The sequence below is a fragment of the Balaenoptera borealis genome, assembly GCF_965194805.1.
Source record: "Balaenoptera borealis genome assembly, chromosome: 19".
Lineage (NCBI taxonomy): Eukaryota > Metazoa > Chordata > Mammalia > Artiodactyla > Balaenopteridae > Balaenoptera > Balaenoptera borealis.
Genome location: NC_138878.1, coordinates 28,392,965 through 28,414,380, shown reverse-complemented (window position 1 = coordinate 28,414,380; position 21,416 = coordinate 28,392,965). Strand labels below are relative to the sequence as shown.

Sequence of the window (21,416 nt, the reverse complement as noted above, 5' to 3'; positions counted from 1 at the left end):
GGCAGATTCTTAACTACTGCACCACCAGGGAAGTCCCCCATATGAATATTGATGCAACAATTCTGAACAAAATACTAGCAAACAGAATTCAACAGCACATAAAGAGGATTTTACATCATGACTAAGTGGGTTTTATTCCTTGAACGCAAGGGTGGTTCAACATATGAAAATCAATCAATGTAATAAACCACATTAACAGAATGAAGGGGGAAAAAACACAGTTACCTCAATCGATCCAGAAAAAGCATTTGACAAAATTCAACACCCTTTCAGATAAAAACACTTAACAAACTAGGAATAGAAGAAAAATACCTCAACATAATAAAAACCATATATGAAAAGCCCACAGCCAACATCATACTCAATGGTTTGAGCCTGAAAACCTTTCCTCTAAGATTAGGAACACAAAAGGATGCCTGCTTTCACTACTCCTCTTCAGCATAGTACTGGAAGCCCTAGCCAAAACAGTTAGGCAAGAAAAGAAATGAAAGGAATATGAGCTGGAAAGGAAGAAGAAAAATTATCTCTGCTCACAGAATACATGATCTTATATGTAAAAAAATCCTGCAGACAACACACACACACACAATTGTTAGAACAAATAAACTAATTCAGCAGAGTTGCAGGATACAAATCCACACACAAAACTTAGTTGTGGGGACTTCCCTGGTGGCGCAGTGGTTAAGAATCTGCCTGCCAATGCAGGGGACACGGGTTCGATCCCTGGTCCGGGAAGATCCCACATGCCGCAGAGCAACTAAGTCCGTGCGCCACAACTACTGAGCCTACGCTGTAGAGTCCACAAGCCACAACTACTGAAGCCCGCGTGCCACAACTACTGAAGCCCGCAAGCCTAGAGCCCGTGCTCCACAAGAGAAGCCACCACAATGAGAAACCTGTGCACCACAACAAAGAGTAGCCCCTGATCACCACAACTAGAGAAAGCCCACGCGCATGCAATGAAGACCCAATGCAGCCATAAATCAATCAATCAATCAATCAATCAATCAATCAATCAATCAATCTGCCTACCAGTGCAGGGGACACAGGTTCGATCCCTGGTCCGAGAAGATCCCACATGCCGTGGAGCAACTAAGCCCCTGCAGTGCAATTACTGACCCTGCACTCTAGAGCCCACATGCCACAACTACTAAAGGCCACACGCTTAGAGCCTGTGCTCCGCAACAAGAGAAGCCACCGCAGTGAGAAGCCTGTGCACCGCAACAAAGACCCAATGCAGCCAAAAATAAATAAATTTATTTTTTAAAAAAAAACTTAGTTGTGTTTCTATACACTAACAGTAAATCTGAAAAAGAAATTAAGAAAGCAACTCTATTTACAGCAGCATTAAAAAAAATAAAATAGGAATAAACAACCAAGGAGGTAGAAGACTTGTACACTGGAAACTACAAAGTGTTGCTCAAAGAAATTTAAAAAGATGCAAATAAATGGAAAGACATCCTGTGTTCATGGATTGGAATTCTTAATATTGTTAAGAAGTCAATACTGCCCAAAGTGATCTACAGAGTCCGCGCAATCCCTATCAAAATCCCGACAACATTTTTTTTTACAGAAGTCAGAAAATCCATCCTAAAATTCATATGGAATCTCAAGGGATGCTGAATAGACAAAATAGTCTTGCAAAAGAAGAAAGTTGGAAGTCTTACACTTCCTGATTTCAAAACTTACTACAAAGCTACAGTAATCCAAATAGTGTGGTACTGGCATAAAGACAGATATGAACCAATGGAATAGAATAGAGAGCCCAGAAATAAACCTGTGTGTGTGCATACAAATGATTTTCGATAAGGGTGTCAAGACCATTCAATGGGGAAAGAACAGTCTTTTCAACAAATGGTGCTGAGAAAACTGGATAACCACATGCAGAAGAATGAAGTGGACTCTTACCTTATGCCATATGTAAAAATTAACTCAAAATGGGTCAAAGACCTAAACATAAGAGCTAAAGCTATTATGTTTTGTGTTAGACAAAAATGTAGGAGAAAAGCTTTGTGACAGTGGATTTCTTGTTGATTTTTTGGATATGACACCAAAAGCACAAGCAATAAAAGAAAAATTAGATAAATTGGACTACATCAAAATTTAAAAATTTTGTGAATTGAAGGACACTATCAACAGAGTGGAGAGGCAACTCATGGAATGGAAGAAAATATTTGCCAATCGTATAACTGATGAGAGGTTAATATCCAGAATGTAGAAGGAGCTACAAAATAACAACAAAAAAAACAAACAACCCAATCAAAAAATGGGCAAAGGGCTTGAATAAACATTTCTTGATATACAAGTGACCAACAGGTATATGAAAAGATGCTCAACATCACTAATCATTAGGGAAATGCAAATTAAAACCCCTATAAGATATCCTGTCACACCCATTAGGATGGCTATTATCAAAAAACAAACAAACAAACAAAAAAACCACCCAGAAAATAACAAGTGTTGGCAAGGCTGTGGAGAAATTGGAACCCTTGCACACTGTTGGTGGGAATGTAAAATAGTATAGCCACTGTGGAAAATAGTATGGTTGTTCTTTAAAAAATTAAAAACAGAATTACCATTTGATCCAGCAATTCTGCTTCTGGGTGTATAACCAAAAGATTTGAAAGTAGGAACTTGAAGAAATATTTGTACCCCCATGTTTGTAGCAACATTATTCACAAAAGCCAAAAGGTGGAAGCAACCCAAGCATCCACCAATGGACGAATGGATAAAAAAAAATGTTATATACATACAATGGAAGGTTACTTAGCTTTAAAAAAGAAATAAATTCTGACACATACTACAACATGGATGAACCTTGAAGACATTATGCTAAGTGAAATTAGCCAGTCACAAAAGGACAAATACTGTATGATTCCATTTATATGAGATACCTAAAACAGTTAAATTCATACAGACATGAAGTAGAATGGTGGTTGCTAGGGCCTAAGGGGAGGAAGGAATGTTTAATGGGGACAGTCTCAGTTTTGCAAGAAGAAAAAATTTCTGGAGATGGATGGTGATGATGGTTGCACAACAATGTGAATGTACTTAATGTCACTGAACTGTACACTTAAAAATGGTTAAAATGGGGGACTTCCCTGGTGGCACAGTGGTTAAGACTCTGCGCTCCCAGTGCAGGGGGCCCGGGTTCGATCCCTGGTCAGGGAACTAGATCCCACATGCGTGCTGCAACTAAGAGTTCACCTGCCACAACTAAGGAGCCCACGAGCTGCAACTAAAGAGCCCACGTGCCACAACTAAGGAGCCCAACTAGGGAGCCGCCTGCCGCAACCAAGACTCAGTGCAACCAAATAAATAAATAAAAATTTTTTAAAAGATGGTTAAAATGGTAAATTGCACATTACATGTATTTTACCACAATTTTAAAATTTTTTAATTAAAAATTTAAAAACAAGGTACAAAAAAGTATATGCTGTATGATTCCATTTATTTAAGGTACAAAAATGAATCTGTGGTGTTAGATGTCAGGACAATGGTTAGTTACCCTTGGGAGAGGAGAATAACTGGAAAGAGGCATGAAGAGGCTTCGGGAGTCCTGGTGATGTTCTGTTTCTTGATCTGGGTGTTACGACATGGGTATATACATTTTGTGAAATTCTTTGAGCTATATATTTGTGATTTGTACAGTTTTCTATGTGAATGTTACACTTCCAAAAGATTCCAAAAACGTAATCATGAGCCCCACAGCAGACTGTACAGAATCAGAATCTCTGAGGATGGGACCTGGGGACCCTGCATTTTAAAAATCCCCCTTCCAAGTTTTTCTTAAGAACATTGGATGCTGCAAATCTTTGCTAAAGGAAGAGAATTAGGTAAAAATTTTTCCAGTGCCCCGGAATTCTTCAATTGTACCCTAACAATAAATATTCCTTAGAAAAGAAATTCTTGATATCCTTGAGTCATTTACCTTCTCCTGTTAGGAAACTCCACGTCATCTTTCAGGTGCTGAGAAAGAGAACTAAAAATAGTTAACAGCATATAGAAATGTATAGTTTAATATATTACACTTAAAAATATGATTTCTTCTAATTTGTCAGACATACTATAACTTAGGAGTATTTTATTGACGCCCTCTGAAAAATGGCAGGTGCTAGGACCTAGTGGAATTCAGGCAACTACAGTGGAATTCAGGCAACTAGGGTAGGAGGTGCACCCAGGGTGTGGTACAGTGCAAGCAAGTACAGAAAAGCCAGTTCTTCCACATGTAAACTACTTAGACTCCATTTCATCTCTCTCACACCACCTCCAAGATTTCAGCAGCCTTTACCCTTGCTTGGTAAACCGAAAGCATGTTTCTTGCAAAGGCTGTATTGGAAGGAGCAGATCAAGGTCAAGGTCTTGGACAAGCTCTTGGAGACCTTCTTGGAGGAGGCGGTCAGAGAAGAGGAGGAGGAGGAAATATTGGAGGGATAGTTGGAGGACTTGTGAATTTTATCAGTGAGGCTGCAGCTGCTCAGTACACCCCGGAACCACCACCCACTGAGCAGCATTTCACCAACGTGGAGGCCAACGAAAGTGAGGAAGTTAGGCGGTTTCGGCAACAATTTGCACAGCTGGCCGGACCAGACATGGAGGTAGGTGCCACTGACCTAATGAATATTCTCAACAAAGTCCTGTCTAAGCACAAGGATCTGAAGTCCGATGGCTTTAGTCTTGACACCTGCCGGAGCATCGTGTCCATCATGGACAATGACGCAACTGGAAAGCTGGGCTTCGAAGAATTTAAGTATTTCTGGAACAACATCAAGAAATGGCAGCGTATTTATAAGCAATATGACAGGGACCATTCTGGGTCTCTGGGAAGTTCTCAGCTGCGGGGGGCTCTGCAGGCAGCAGGCTTCCAGCTAAAGGAACAACTTTACCAAATGATTGTCCGCCGATATGCCGATGAGGATGGAAGTACGGATTTTAACAACTTCATCGGTTGCCTGGTTCGCCTGGATGCCATGTTTCGTGCCTTCAAATCCCTGGATAGAGATGCGGATGGCCTGATTCAGGTGTCTACCCAAGAATGGCTGCAGCTGACCATGTATTCCTAAAGTGGGCACTAAGTCAGGACTACCCCCCGGGACAGGAGTGCTGGAAGCTTAGCCATGCTCTTGCACGGTTGCGGTTACCCCATCCAAAACTGTCATTTCCTGCTGAGTTCTTTCATAACCCGACCTATTTCTGAACTTGTGCTGCCCTTTACTGCTAAATTAAACAGATTTTTCATGAAAAATGTTCTGAGTGGTTTGTATGTCGGCTTTTTGAGACACGGGATTTATATGGACTTTATGTGATGGGAGTGCAGGGCGGGCTCTAATGGAGTAGATTTTAATAGGTCATTTCTTATTTGGTGAATGAATTCCGAAGAGCAGGAAAGCTGTTGTTGTTATTGTTAAGAATGAAATTTTGAAAAAAATCCTGGAAGAAATCAAGAAAGCTCTCAGGAGATAGATATATTTTTTTCCTTTAAAAAAGGTGAGGAGGCAGGAAATTCAAAACCTGTTTTTCTCTTAATTCACATCTGGTCTTTCTATTACATTTATTAAAAAAAAAGTGTTTTCCTGGAAATCTGCTTAACTGTATAGAAACAGGTTCAGAAATGTGAAATTAAGCAGTTTTATAAAAGGTAGTTTTTTTTTTTTAATGGTGGAACAACTATCTAAAATCTAGAATTCTTTAGTCCCGTTTCTCTAGCAAAATAAGCATGTAACAGTTTTGTTTTGATATAATTGTAAAGAGGATCAGGGCACTGGGGAATGAAAGAGTGTACTTATAGTTGAAATGTCTCTGGTTGCCTTAATGAATCAAAGTGATCACTCTTACATGTACTTCACACAAAATCAGGCATGCCCTGCTGATGTTAGCCAGCTCTTGTCATGTCTTGCCCTGCCTCAGAGCAAAGAATATTCTTTCATTTGTTTGAAAACTGCAGACAGGAAAAAAAGTAAACAAAGAAAATGTACACAAATCATAACCAGTTATTTGGTATCTAAAGCGATAGAGAGATGTATAAATATATATAAATGTTGCTGCGTCTTTATTGCAGTGGTTCTCAGCCCTGACTGCAATTTAGAATCACCGGGAGAGTGCTTGAGCTGAGTCCCACTCCACGTGAGTTAAATAAAAATCTTTAGAGGTGGGGCTCAGAGATGAGTATTTTTTAAAGCTCCCCAGGTGATTCTGAAGAGCAACCAAGGTTGACAGCCACAGCTTTAAGGTTAGGCTGTCTCACTGTATTTTTCATATTAGTCTCAGCTGAAAACTGAGGCCCCCCACAGGAGTCAGTGTTGCCAGCTTCCAAAAGAAAGAAGATAGGAGTATGGAGAAACTGCCACCCAAAAAGCAGGGGTAGTTGTGCCTTTCTTGTGAACGGCCCTTGGTTTGGCTTTTTCATTTTGATTCAGGTGGTGATAACGGGGCAAACAGAATCCAGGAATTCCCGGCCAGTAGACTCAGCTAGACAGGCTGCATTTTCAAGTGCTCTGTTCATCTGCCTATTTAATTGGTTTCTACCCCTCCTGCTTCTCTGGTTTTTAATGCATTCCTTCTCTCCCATTCTACTTTGGAGGATCATCCTGAGTTTGAAGATAAATCCTTCCTTTTTGACTCATTTAGAGGAAAGCTGTAACTCTTGAAATGATGTAACTGGCCTGTTAACAGCCCTCAGCTGCCTGTTAGAGATCCCCAGTGAAAACAGAAGAGGTTGGCATTTAGCCTCTGTGGACACCATTATCACCATCATATAATATTTATGAAATACCACATGCGTGTAATTCTGAATTGAGCCAAGCCCAGAGATCACGTCCGCTTTCCTCAAGGGACTTGTAATTTAAACTTGGTCTGGGGAGCTACTTAAAACAGGTGTGCTTATATAAGGATGAGGCTGCTGCCAGCAACCACACATTAATATCAGGATCCCTGTTTTAGAATATGGCCACTAGTCTGTTAGGCATGGCTGCAATAATATAGCCAGGAAAGGGGAAATCTGCCAAGATGCCTTTTAAGGTCTCAGAATATTAAGTTTATAATTTAACCTTTCCACACGATGGTTGGGGAAAAGAAAATGTAGCCCCACTTTTCTCCCCTCACTTCATTTTAAATGTTTTATGAAAGTTAAGACAATTATCTCACACTAGGGGTGGTATTAAGTATTTGTCTTGCTCTTCTAGTTAAGGGATTACCTACTTTTATGATTCTCCTCCTGCATGCACAGGGCAAAACATCCTGAAGTTACCTAAGTTTCTCTTTTGTTCTTTTCTGAACTTGTGTAAAATTTGACAAATAACCCCAGGCACTAGAGTGGATCCCAGAAAATTTAGTCCAAAGTCTGAATTTTTCCAAGTAAACAAACCTTTGGCATTGTGTAGAACCAATAGCCTAACAAGTGATTGAATTTCTTAATTTCCATCCAATGGGTTTTTTTTGTTGTTTGTTTGTTTTAGTTGGTGTTTTAAAGGCACATCTTCAGTGTAAGAGGGAGTATTTACCTGATAATTTTTTTCAAATGTTGCCTTTTCTACATGGAAGACTACTGATAGCCTAAGATGAAGGGCTTTCATTAATATAACTCCATCTCATTTTCACATTTCTAAAAGCAATACAATCAATGTAGTAAGTCGAAAATAATAATGATTTTATTTAAATGTGAAATTATACATCTACATTTTTAAATTTCAAAATATCCCATATGATTTTGAAAAACACCTTAGTCTTGATATAATACACTGAATTCTATAACCTATAATAGCAGGAAAAAGAACTGTGTGTTCTGTACCTAAGAACAGCAAATGTCCAAAAACATTCAAAATTTGTATATCATCTTAAAGGTCACTTTTAAAATATTTTTTGAGTAATAGTGCATGTGATTTAAAAGTTGATTTATGTTTCAACTTCAATCAGAAATTTCATCAGTAATATTGCACAACTAACCCATGGTCATGCCTTAAAAAATATTTGCTGAGGCACCTGCAGGGCACTGATACTTAATGTACCTATTAATCTTGAAGTGCTTTCAGAATTACTTTTTTTTAAATGTCTATTTTTAATGCTAAGTGGATTAAAACAATTTAATTCCTAGAAAATTGATAATACAATTATGCAGGTGGGTAGAAGTATGCTCTTAATAAGAATATTGAGGTAAACAGAATACCTCTTCCCTGACTCTCCTGGATAACTGAGAATTTATTGAATTTGAATAATAATACTCTTCCTGAGGAGTTCCATTGGTTTTTAAAGGAAAGAACCACAGCTTTGAGGAATAATTTTTTACCATGGGACTGATTTGAATTTGAAAAATTAAAGGAGTGTATTTTGCTGTATACTTTTTTATTATCTGTTTTTTAATATATTTTATCAACTTGCCTGCTTTAAGTTGAATGATTGGGAGTCAGATTACCTAAATGTTCATTGTCATTATGGCAATAGTGAGTTTTGTGACCTCAAGTAAAACTTACATCTCAATTTTTCATTAGTAAAAATGAAGAAGTTGGATGATTTCTAAGATTCCTTCCAGTTCTAAATTTTATTATTCTGAAATTGGAACCTTAAAATGTATTATTTTATTAGTCCTATAATGAAATCTCTCAGAATAATTTCTATGCTGCCTTTTTTCCTTCACATTACTAGGATGAAAACTTACATATAGTTTCCCATGTGATTGATTATCAAGAGTCTGCTTTAATATTCTTTTGTTGGTCAAAGCCACTCATATAAAACTGTTAAAGAAAACCAGGGGTCCAGAATATTACCTTTATTCGTGAATAGCAGTAATACTAAAGGTCTTTTACATTTCTCTTTCTCCATCTGAAAAATAAGCTATAATGCTTGACCTGTATTATACATAGGGTCCGGTAATACAGATAAAAATTGGATGCCTCACAATAAATCAAAGGCGTATTTCCAATCATACTACCTATGACCGTATCTTCTGTGTCCGTAGATCACTCTTTTTTTTAAATTTATTTAATTGAAGTATAGTTGACTTACAATGTTGTGTTAATTTCTGCTGTACAGCAAAGTGATTCAGTTATACATATATATACTTATTTTCATATTCTTTTCCATTATGGTTTATCACAGGATATTGAATATATTCATAGGTCATTCTTATATCTATACTTCAGAACTTCTTTTTTTTTGAATTTTAGAATTTTATTTTATTTTTTATACAGCAGGTTCTTATTAGTTATCCATTTTATACATATTAGTGTATATATGTCAATCCTAATCTCCCAATTCATCACACCACCACCACCACCCACCTCCCCTCCATTTTCCCTCTTTGGTGTCCATACATTTGTTCTCTACATCTGTGTCTCTATTTCTGCCCTGCAAACCGGTTCATTATACTTTAGAACTTCTATTCAAGACTTCTATGTTGCTTAGTAGAGAAAACCAATTGCAGAATAAATTTACCTTTATTGAGCATATATTCACGGTTCAATAAGCTGTTCAGCCTCTAAGGCCTAATGAACAACATCCCTCCGTAGTATAGGAGAAAATTAAACGTTAGTGGCACAACAAGGAAAATTATGTCCCTTAAAACTCTACCTTCTCTGAAACTTCTGGGGGGATGAAAATATCGTAGCCATCAATTGTGATGGTGGTTACCCTGGTGTCTGCATTTTTTCAAAGAACATCAAACTGTACACTTAAAATGGATGCTTTTTATTGACTGTAATTGATACCTCAATAAAGTCGATTAAAGGAAAGGCAGAAAACAGCTGTCTTAGAGGCTGGTAATCAGACAAAAATGGAAGTCGGATGACCTGAGTTTTAAATCCCAGGAAGAAACCCTGTTACTTTAGGGAAATCTTGAATCCTCTGTTTCTACCTTCTCCAATGAGAAAGTGAAGGTAAATTATTCTTTTTTAGTTCCCACCCTGCAGCAAGATAAAGTAGTATGGTGACAGTGAGTCTTGGTTGCTTTGAGAAGCCGAGGAAAGCTACAAGATTTTTTTTCCCTAGAAAAATGTACATATAAAAAGGGCCGGGACTTCCCTGGCGGTCCAGGGGTTAAGACTCCACGCTTCCACTGCATGGGGCACGGGTTCGATCCCTGGTCAGGGAGCTAAGATCCCGCATGCCCTGTGGCTCAGCCAAAAACAAAAAAACAAAAAAAAGGCACACCCTTTCAGGGGATTCACAGCCTTCCCTTTCAAGCTCATCTATGAAAACCCAGTGAAAAACACTGCCAAAGTGTCTTAAGGTGAACCCAAAGTATCAATAGTAGGTAAGGGTAGGTGAGGAAAAGGTAGCATCGTTTTTAGCACCTACCTGTGTGTGCTAGGCAATGGGAATACACTGCACAGAGGAAGGCAATCCCTGCCCTAGAGGAACTCTTGATGGTTGAAATGTAGACACTTAGTCACAGTTAAAGATTAACCTGTCAAGTATCACACTTAGCTTTGTTGTTACTAGTTCACAGTTTATCTGGCAACATGAAGATCTTGCTGCCAAAATGATTCCACACCTGGGATTATAATCATTGTGCTTATTGTTCTCTTCCTTTCTCCCTCCTCCTCCTCTCTTTCCCCTCCATTTTTCTCTTCCACCCTCCATCTCACTTTTCCTTTCTCCTCCTCCCCTTTCCTTCTTGTTCTCTCTCTTCTGTCTCTTCCTTCCATCCTCCCTCCTTCTCTGCCTTGCCTCTCTCTCCCTTTCTTCCTCTCTTCCTTAAGCTCTCTCTCCTTTCTCCCCATTTCATCTTCTCAGTGTTCCCATCTAGGTGAGTAGTTCATGTGTAGGAAAAACTCTGTGTTCGGTCAGCATGGATTAGAATAATCAACCCCTTCTTTTATAATACCATCAAGAAATACCTGCTGAAGTGTATAGATATAAACATCATACGAATTACATTTAGTTTCCAAGGCTTAGAAGTGCAGGATCTTCCAGGGCCCGATATCACTAAGGGGCCCTTGAAGTTGCTCAGGTTTGCTTACTTTCTCCTGCTTTACTGCAGAGTAAGCACAGAAAGAAGAAAGAATGTAGCTGTGATTATTGCCTCAGTTTGCCCCTTTCCTTTCCCTTCTATCTCCTACATGGAGAGAGTCTCTTAGTGATGACCCACTGGTGTTGGCCATCATGGCAGGCCCACCATCGATGGTGGAATGAAGGCTTCAGTCCCACCTAGGATGAAATCCCCCATCCTGCTTCCCAGAGAGGCTCCCATCAAGGCTGTGCTCAGGAACCCACAGTGAGTGCCATAGAGCCACTCTAAATGAGCCTCAGTGATAAAATGTTTATATTGATCGCTCAACAGGAATATATTTTTCTTCCTTCTGAGTTGGGAATGGGTGGGCCACTCACTAGCTGTTCTCAGTGCGAACTTTTTTCCAAATCGGCTCAGTGCGTGATGAGGCTAAGCTGCGTGGCATGTCTGAATTTTGCCTTGTGGGCTGTGATTAATAGTCATTCAACCAGTGGCCCTGCTAACTGATTTCTCCCATCCTTTCACAGAACCATGATGGCAGTATTGACTTCCGAGAGTACGTAATTGGCCTGGCTGTCCTGTGTAACCCTGCCAACACAGAGGAGATCATCCAAGTGGCATTTAAGGTACTGTCAGCCCCACTGAAATCATCTTGGTCTGTCTCGTAAACAAGTGTTGACTCTAAGTGTATTATCTGAAAATCAGTGCATCTATTACGAGTGTTTATAGATCTGCTGTGACATGTACACGAGGGCAATGTGATTAAGACAATCGCTACCAAGAATAAAGAAAAGACAAGCATCCATTTAAGCAAAAAGAAAGTCTTTGGAAGCAGCCTAGTTAACAGCATTAAAATTGAAGAGCAGGTGATTTCATAAATTAGTTTAAAATTTATTTCTTTTCAGCCTCCCCATTTTGGAGCCCCAAAGTGAGGTTTATAAATAAACACCACCTGTCTATAGTCATCCCAATTCACCAGGCAGAAAGTTTTCTGATCCATCCTTATTTTCTCACTCTGTATGTCAGAGATATTTTAGGTGATCTTTTCCCGATGGAGTTTATTTTGTTGTGGTGGTGTCAGGTGAATACCATCATAAATGTCTCAAGTTTCCACTCTCTGTGTTTTCCTGTATATCACATATATTGTCACAGCAGTATGGGGGGTTGAGGGGCAGATGAATAAAATCCATGTCCCCCATCCCTAGCAGAACTTAATGGAGGTTTGAATTATGAGATTCCATTTGAACTCAGATTCCATTTTATCACTTACATATGCAAAAAGGAGAGGGAAGAATACATTCCCAAAGTGTGTTTTGGTTCTTTGGAGACGAAAGGTGCTTTATCTAATTAGTATTTGAATGGGATGGTCCCTTCCATATTCTAATCTTACATGATCTGCTCTCAAGTAAAACAAAAACTTGATCTCACTTACCAAGCTGTGTATGTGGAATCTTATCGTACAGCTCTTTGAGTCTCTGCTTCATCCACCATAACAGCTGAGGACCTTCCCCATGCCTCTTTCCTACTCTTATTTCTTCCTGATTTTCTCTGAGAAGAATATCCCACTGTATCCTCAACAAGTGTTTTCCCCTCTATCATCTAGAAAGACTCTCTTCCTCCCAGAGTCCTTTCTCACGTCTTGGAGGCCACCTGGGATAGCCTCACGAATTTCCATGTGTTCTATCCTTGACAGAGGAGTCCCCAGGTTGACTTTTTATTTCAGATTGGTTTCAACTGAGTTAACTGCTAGGCCTATAAAGAACCTAAGAGGTTGATGCTTAGCAGATGGTCTCAAGGCAAGGGCCAGAACCCTTTCCAAGCTGAAAACTTTTACAGACTTATTCATCATAAAACCTAAAATTATACACATAGCTAACTTATTCCAACCCAGATATTTCTGTTTCTGTTCTGGGATTGTCTGTGTGATTATAAGGTCAGCTGGGCAAGTGGTCACTTTGGGTTTACCAATGAAAGACCTGATAGAAAATTTGGCCCTTAATCATAGTAATTATTGTCTTTAAAGAAGTCCTGAGATTTTTCTCTAGCCTAGACCTTGGTTTTGAGGGGGGACAGGGAGAGGAAAGAAGGACCTAAAACTATAATTAGCTCTTTTTTCAGTAAAGCAAGTGTCATGTTTTACTTTGGTTATTTTTTTAACCTTCTCAGGCGTGTATGATGTTTTGGTTTTTTTGTTTTGTTTTGTTTAAGTGTCTATTTGCCTATTTTATTTTATTTATTTATTTTATTTATTTATTTTTTGGCTGTGTTGGGTCTTCGTTGCTGTGTGCGGGCTTTCTCTAGTTGCGTCAAGCAGGGGCTACTCTTCGTTACGGTGCACGGGCTTCTCACTGCGGTGGCTTCTCTTGTTGCGGAGCACGGGCTCTAGGCATGTGGGCTTCAGTAGTTGTGGCTCGCAGGCTCAGTAGTTGTGGCTCACGGGCTCTAGAGCACAGGCTCAGTAGTTGTGGCACACGGGCTTAGTTGCTCCATGGCATGTGGGATCTTCCCGGACCAGGGATCGAACCAGTGACCCCTGCATTGGCAGGCAGATTCTTAACCACTGTGCCACCAGGGAAGTCCCTGTATGATGTTTTTGAAAATTATTTTGGCATGCTTCTATTTTTCATTTAGTAGTATCATTTTGTATATATACAGAATGCATTCACACCCTTTTATTTGGGTAACACTTCACAGTTAACTTCCCATCTTTGATCATATTATTGAGAGAAATGGAGGGGTTTTTGTGGGGTAGTTGTGACAAAGGACAAATGGAGAGGAAGTAAAAGTCCCCAGGATGGACGTGTGAAGGAAACTTATACAGAAGGAAGAGCCATCAAAGCACCAGATTTAGATGATTGGATAAGTTGGTGAGAATTCTTTAGGAATGGAAGACTTTCACAGAAAAATTAGAGTTTGTGAGAAGGTGGGGGGAGGTTGTGACTGAATCCTGGCAGTTAATGTCTGAAGTCCAAGGCCCATAAAGAGCCCCGGGGCTACTGTTGTGAAAAACAAATGCTAGCTAATTCACTTTGCACTTTCCAGCTATCTTATCGTCCATTTAGGGGCTGAGTAGTAGAAAATGGACTAAGAGTCCTGTGCCTTCTTATCTGGGGGCAGCAAATCACAAGTTCGAATTATATTTTTCTCCTCCCACCCTAGTGGACAATTAAAACACTATTCAGTATTTGCTTATTGTTCTTTTCATGATTATCACACCTTATCCAATGCCTGTTTTTGATCGTGTATTTGGTCAGAAGTGGATACCTTAACAGCAGGAACTGTAGATCTCTGCCTGCATTTGGGCGACAGCTTGACCATTTACAAGCTGTGTGACCTTGGGAAAGTTACCTGGCTTCCTTGTTCCTCAGCTTTCTCATCTGTGAGATAGGGCTAATAACAACACCTCCCTTACATAAGACTATTATTAGGGTTAAATGAGTGTGTAAAGTGATTTGAACATGTTGATTCAGTGCCTGCAAAGAGTCCGTGTTGATATCATGAAAAAATGTTAATACACTGGTGAGGATTATGAATATGGCATATTAATTATCTATCAGTTACCCCTGCTTTGCTGCTTGACTTTCAGTCTATCCCACCCTTTTCCCTCTGCCTATAAACATATTCAGTCTCTCCCTTCCTGAAGGCAGCCTCCTTTTGTACGTGGCTATTACCCCGTTTATCTCCTGTGCTTTATTCCATAATTTCTTAAAAGAAGAACCATGCCTATTGCCTCCATGCCTCACCTCTCTAGTCATTGCTTGATTCCCGTTACCATCCGTCGCCAGGATCTCCTAATTGCCAAATCCAGCAAACCTTCTTGCTTCTTGCTTGGCCTTCCTATGCCATTTTACTCTGTTGGCCATTACCACAGTCAGAGTTTCTTCCTCTTTCCTGAAAACCTTCCCTAGCTTCCAAGATGCATGCTCTTTCTTTCTGCTTCTCCATCTCTCTGGCTGCTGCTTCTGAGTTCTTTTGGCCGGTTCCTCTTCCCTGCACACACCTCAACTCTTGCTGTTCCCAGGGCTCTGCCTTACTTTGTGCATTTTCCACAGAGAAGCTCAAACACACTCACTTCAATCCTTACCTGAATTCATATCTCAAGCGTCATCACTCTCCTGAGCTGATGTGCTGAATCTTACTTCCTCCTGGCACTTCTGACTCAAATTTAAGCTCTCTAGGTCTAACCCTTGATCTCATTGGGAACCTGTTTTCCCACTCTTGGTAACATAACCCACTTTCACCCACTTGCCCAAGCTAGAATCCCTCAGCCATCTTTAGCTCCTTCTTTTCCATCACTACAGACCTCTAATTGATACGTTAAGTCCTGTCTTTGCTTCCTTATAAATTCTGTCTCTTCCTGCCCTTCCTGCTTCTCCACCCCAGACTCTTAATTGTTTTTCCTGCCTCTAGTCTTTTCAACTTTCTGCCCTCTCTCCACCCTCCACACTTTGCCTCAGAGAGCTCCCTCAGTTCACAGGCAGTCACCCCACAGCCCTTCCCATCATAATCCTGCAGGGGTAGATGAGGCCTTATATGTCCATCATGATCTGATCCTTGCTTGTCTTTCTCTCTCCTGACTTGAGCCCCAGGCAATTGCCTGCCAGTCCTTGTATGTTCTGGGAATATCTCTTCATGTTTTAAGACCCAACTCAAATGTCATAAAGCCTTCCCTGATCTCTCCAGGTAGGATTCATCTTGTTCTACACAGGACTCCCATGTGCTTTTGTACTTACTATGGTTATAGCGCCTATTTTTTCCATGTGCTTTTGTACTTACTATGGTTATAGCGCCTATTTTTTCCATGTGCTTTTGTACTTACTATGGTTGTAGCCCCTATTTTTTTTAAAGATTTATTTATTATTTTATTTATTTATTTTTGGCTGCGGCACACAAGATCTTTTGTTGCAGCGCACGGGCTTCTCTCTACTTGTGGCGCACAGGCTCCAGGGTGCATGGGCTCTGTCGTTTGTGGCATGGGGTCTCTCTAGTTGAGGCACGAGAGCTCAGTAGTTGGGGCGCATGGGCCTAGTTGCCCTGCAGCATGTGGGATCCCAGTTCCCTGACCAGGTATCAAACCTGCAACCCCTGAATTGTAAGGCAGATTCTTTACCACTGGACCACCAGGGAAGTCCCTGTAGCCCCTATTTTAATCCTATCTCTTTCTACCACTAAACTATAAGTATTGTGAAGGCATCAGATACCATACTTATGGACATATATCCCTAGCCCTCGGCACAATGAATGTCTGAATTACTAAAGAGTTTATTTTTTAAGATTATTCCATACCACCATTGCTCTGGAGGAGCTCATTCTTAGACTTTATTTTCTTTTTCCTTCAGCTCTTTGATGTTGATGAGGATGGCTTCATAACAGAGGAAGAGTTCGCCACCATTCTGCAGGCTTCCCTTGGAGTGCCTGACCTTGATGTTTCTGGTCTCTTCAAGGAAATAGCCCAGGGGGATTCTGTTTCGTATGGTGAGTAGGCAGTTTGGCTCCTGATTCGGTGTACTGTACAGTGTACAGCGTACATCCAGACTATGACTGACCCTCATACAAGAGTGTTGCTTCCCCCCACTAATATGTTAACAATAGAATTAATAGTAACAATGATGATGATACTAATAATAGTAGTAGTGGTGTAATGGTAGAAGCTAATTATTGAGGACTTACCATATGCTAAGCACTCTTCACACATTTTATATATATTAATTCATTTATTCTTTATAGCAAGCCTATTCGATCAGTACTCTTCATTATTCTTATGTTACTGAGATGCAAAGAATTTACGTGACTTACCTAAGATCATCTCCTAGAGAATGTCAGAGTTGTAGCCACGGTAGAGGGATATGGACTGAGGGACCCACAGTAATAACAGTAGCTAAACCATCTATTAATGTTTCCTGTTAGTGGCTTAGATGAGCTTTCACGTTCATTATCTCACATCATGTTGATGGCACCCCTGTGAGGTAGGGACTATCGTGGAGGAAGACCTTGTGGCCAATGGCAGGTCCGTCCACCGGTGACCAGCCTTTCTCCTGATGGCTCGAGTCCACACATGAAGACAAGTCCCCTAAGGGCTGAAGGGATGGTTCATCAGTTTCACAGTGTCCTTGGGAAACACACCTCAGTGGAGAGGCCCCTGCCTTAGCTTTGATGTGATCGTAGATGTCAGCGTGGCTTATCTTCCCCAGTCTTCTCTCGTGGGCCAGAAGGGGATTCCTCTTGAATGCCTTTTTCCTTCTGGTGTTCAAAGAGTTTCAACCTGATAACTTTCATGGGATGGGGGAATTAGTTCACAGACTTCTCTTACTCTTCTGTTTTTAATTACTGTCATTTTGGCTGTCCTTATTCTATTTTAGGTAATTAAGTGCCTAGGGCACTTACTCTATTAAGTTCATTAAAAAAAAAAAGAAAGGATAAAATGGGAAGTATATACTGATATAAAACTTAAGAGTCATAAACCCCATGCGTACTAATTCTCTGACCATTTTCATTGCGTAGTTAATACTCTGTATTACTCCAAACTACAAATTTTGAAAAACTATTTGGAATAACTATTTCAGTGGAAGCTAATCCTAAGAATTATTTGTAGGTAGTCATATTTTTACCTGTCAGTTTTAATATGTTTTTAGGGAAATCTACTCTGTTTTTTGGAGTTCAACCTTTTTCTTTTTAGAATACACAGAATATCTCCCTTTCCCCAATATTATGCAAGCCCACTTTTTTTTGCAGGAATGTTTGAGGTATTTAAGTATGATTTTATGAAAGAATAGGTATAGAAATGTATCATGTATGTTTACATTTACATTATTTAAATGTTATTGTTTAAATTGTTTTCATTCTTGGTTTTCCTTTAGCCAAATTAATGCCCAAATTCCACTTATTGCCAGCTCTCAGCACTTCTAGAAATGAGTTACTCTTTAATGCCACTAGCATCCCCAAAGAGGATAGAGAGCCTTGATCTTTTGACCAGAGCACAAGTCTTAAAATTAAAGCTCGTGGTTTCAGTAGATCAATACTCCTGCCCACGTATCTTAGAAGTCACTTATGTCCTCTGTGTCTCCGTCACTGAAATAGACTCATGCAGATAAATCTTTATTTTGGATGTTAAGAAAGAACAATTAATAGCTTGCCTAATTTGGAAATATAAAGTGCTCTGTTAATGCAAAATAATGTTGTAATTGCAAAGAATGATCTGGGCTCTATCTGGTGACTTCCTCATCACTAAGACCTGTTTTTATCTTAAAGAGTTGCTAGATAGTCTAATGTGCCATGAAGTAGACAATTGGTTATCAGAGGATTTTTTTTTTTTTTTTTTAGTGAATGGATAGAAATAGGATATTGGGTTAAAAGCCTTTTATTATAGAGTCAAATAGCAAGCTGATTCAAAGACCAGGCTCGCTTTGCTATATAAGCTCAATAAAGTTTTCTCCATCCAAACAGAAGAGGAGAGAGAAATGTCAAACTTGAGGGTAACATCATATTTCAGAAACTCCAGGTTACCGGAAGCTTGGGGTTCAAATTCTTATGGTTAATTTTGTAAGCCTGCTATACTCTACCTCACTTCCTAAATCTCAAACGTCTGAGATAAAAGGAGGCCTACTACTCAGGGGTCTTGTGATATGATTAGTGAATATTGTACACTCTACTCGCCCTTACTGGTCATAAGTCAGGGCTCAGCTTTTCAAGATGGTTTATTTCTTTACCAGAGTTAAAGGTTAAAATAGTTTTAAAAGCCAGTAATAGAGAGTCCTGGGTAATAAATTTTGTTAACATTTTTTATTACAAAAAAATAATAAAATTACATAAAACAATAAAACATAATCATAGAGCACAACAAAGTTTTACAAATGAACACTTGTGTAACTACCACTCAGGTCAAGGAATAGAGCTTTTCAATAACTCTAGAAGCCTCCATGTGCCTGTTCCCAAATAGAACCCCTTCCTCGGTCTTAAAGGAGGGAACTGCTGACCTGACTTAAAAAGGAATCTCTGCCTGCTTTGTTTTAGCATTTCACCACAAAAGTACACATCTTTAAATATAGTTTAGTTTTACCTAAGTTTTTGAACTTTACATAATGGTCTCATACAACATGTGTTCTTTTGCATCTGGCTTTTTTCATTCAACATTATGGTTTTAAGATTCATCCACATTGTTACAACACAACTATTCATTCATCTTCATTGCTGTGTAGCACTTTGTTCCACGAATATGCCATGATTTACTTAGCCATTCCAACTGTTGACAAACATTTGAATTGTTTCCATTTTTTACCTATTATGAATAATGTTGCTGTGAACATTCTCATACATGTCTCCCAGAACACAATATGCACAAATTCTCTCGCTTATATACCCTGGAATAAAGTATGCATATCTGCAACTTGACTAGATAATGGAAAAAACTATCTCCCAAAGTGGTTGTATAATTTATAGGGGTTGAGTAATAGACTTTTGCAATCATTGTATTATTAAGATCATATGTTAATCTGCATCATGCCAAAAGAAGATTCACCTCAATTTATTGGATTTTGTTTTTTCTCCTCTTTTAGAGGAATTTAAAAGTTTTGCCCTAAAGCATCCAGAATATGCTAAGATATTTACAACCTACTTAGACCTCCAGACGTGCCATGTGTTTTCATTACCAAAAGAAGTCCAAGCAACTCCCTCAGTCGTAAGTAATAAAGTCAGCCCTGAAAGTCATGAAGAGAGTACCTCAGACAAAAAGGACGACTGAAAGCAAACATTCCTAATAAGGAAAATGCGGTGGCTTTTACTTGAAATTTCAAAGGCGTTTATTGATAGTATTTTATTTGTGATTGAGTAATGATGTTTAAAATAGAAAGCTTTTTTATAAAAATAGATAGATTTTCTTACTGAAATGCTTCTATTCACATGTGTTTATCAAGTAATATTCATTTTCTTTTACATTATATTTTGCTATACTGATAGGCTTATTGGTGATAAAGATGTTTTTATGGATTTTCCAGGTTAATTTGCATATCCAAATGAATGAAATGGTCTCCCTTATTTACTGATGAGCATTAATCAATGCTGCAAAAAGTTTTAGAAGTATAAATAATTTTTCATCTACTTTCCTCTAAAGAAATAAGGTTAGCTTTAATCCCTTCCCATTCTAGAAATAAGAATGAAGAGTCTGAGGAATGTTGCAGAATTTTATACCTTTAACTTCACAGATTCATTTTTTCCATTTGCATTTCAGTTTCTTGGATCACTGAACATGGGGGGATTGGAAGGGAGAGCTCCGCTAATTAGATGAGACTTCTTAAAAACTCATATTCTCTTGACCATGCATCCCTATTGTAGATTTCCTTAACCACCTGCTAAGGAGATCATAACCTTTTGCATGATCTACAGATTTAGAACTTTGTTTTAAAGACAACAGCTATGGCCAAAGGCTATGTGGGAATTGCCTTATTGAAGGTAACATTAATTGCCTAATGAGAAAAATTGTTTGCCACAGAGTTTAGTTTAATTTGAGTTGGGTAGTTTAGAATGTAGCCCTTGCCCAGTAAATGAATCAGATTTACTTTATTTATATATTATTAGAATTAATATATTTTATCATCTAAGTGGGAGTTTTATTGTGTCCTCTCAAATTTTAGAGCTTGCCTGAAATATCTACAGGGAAAATACGAAAGGTTCCAAAGTATCACCAAAAGCTAAGGAATCCAAAAACCTACTTTATTAATGCAAGACCACAATTTAACCCCCAGGCAGGAATTTAACAGTGTTATTTTTTTCCTTTAGGTTAAGCAATAATTTCCCTCAAGTGCCATTTTATCATATGTCACGCATGCTTACTAAGAAGTTTCATCCTTAAGTATGAAGGATGAAACAGTATGATTGTTTGCTTTTTATATATCTTAAGCTATTTAGACAAAGCACTGAATAAGCTGAAAACAATTTCTTAAGTAATTAGGAAAGTACATCTTTATAATATTGGTTCTCATATGCAATTGAATGTATGTATTACTCAGGTACCATGATTTTTATCATAGAAAACCCACATATTAATCCCATTTATCATGAAAAAGTAACATTTTAAATTACAAGCTTTCTGTGAGGCTCTTGAAAGTGATCCCATTGTTTTCCTGTTTTAAAGTAATATTTTATGTTCTTTAATTCCACTTATGCCAATGTAATATTCCTATTTTATTATGTTACTGAACAAACTTGCTACATAAAATTCTTGGCAATTAAAAATTCTGGTTTTGCCATTTTGTCTCAAATGAAATATACCTTTTTAATATCGTGGTTTGAACGTAAGTTTGCATATTTATGAATGTGATTAATCATTTTTGTTTGCATTTAAGCCTTATGAAATGTCAGACATAATTTTACTCTAATGAAAGACTCAAATTTTAGCCAAAGCAGCAATAGTTATTATTCCTAAAGAAGTTGACTTTTGACTGGTAGGGTGTATGTAATAACACAAGTCATGACCGTCAGT

At 38.7% G+C, this 21,416-nt stretch overlaps 2 protein-coding genes across 4 annotated transcripts in view; both read left to right on the top strand.

Annotated features, from left to right (window-relative positions):
- The window catches only part of LPCAT2 (lysophosphatidylcholine acyltransferase 2), a 63,163-nt gene extending 41,980 nt beyond the window's left edge, over nucleotides 1-21,183 (top strand). For all 3 annotated transcript variants that reach the window (XM_082367024.1, XM_082367023.1, XM_082367025.1), the window contains 3 exons: nucleotides 11,470-11,568; nucleotides 16,282-16,417; nucleotides 19,495-21,183. In XM_082367024.1, the coding sequence (XP_082223150.1) occupies nucleotides 11,470-11,568; nucleotides 16,282-16,417; nucleotides 19,495-19,679 (420 nt within the window). In that variant the 3' untranslated portion in view covers nucleotides 19,680-21,183. The remainder of the gene's footprint in view (nucleotides 1-11,469; nucleotides 11,569-16,281; nucleotides 16,418-19,494) is intronic.
- On the top strand, nucleotides 4,164-5,245 carry CAPNS2 (calpain small subunit 2). The gene has a single exon (XM_082367026.1). It carries the CDS (start codon nucleotides 4,314-4,316, stop codon nucleotides 5,061-5,063), a length of 750 nt encoding a protein of 249 aa, XP_082223152.1. The 5' UTR covers nucleotides 4,164-4,313; the 3' UTR covers nucleotides 5,064-5,245.
- Nucleotides 21,184-21,416: the final 233 nt, after the last annotated feature.

Bases quoted from the DNA above. Each gene is read 5' to 3' on its own strand.
- CAPNS2 (XM_082367026.1), top strand. From the start codon at position 4,314: ATGTTTCTTGCAAAGGCTGTATTGGAAGGAGCAGATCAAGGTCAAGGT.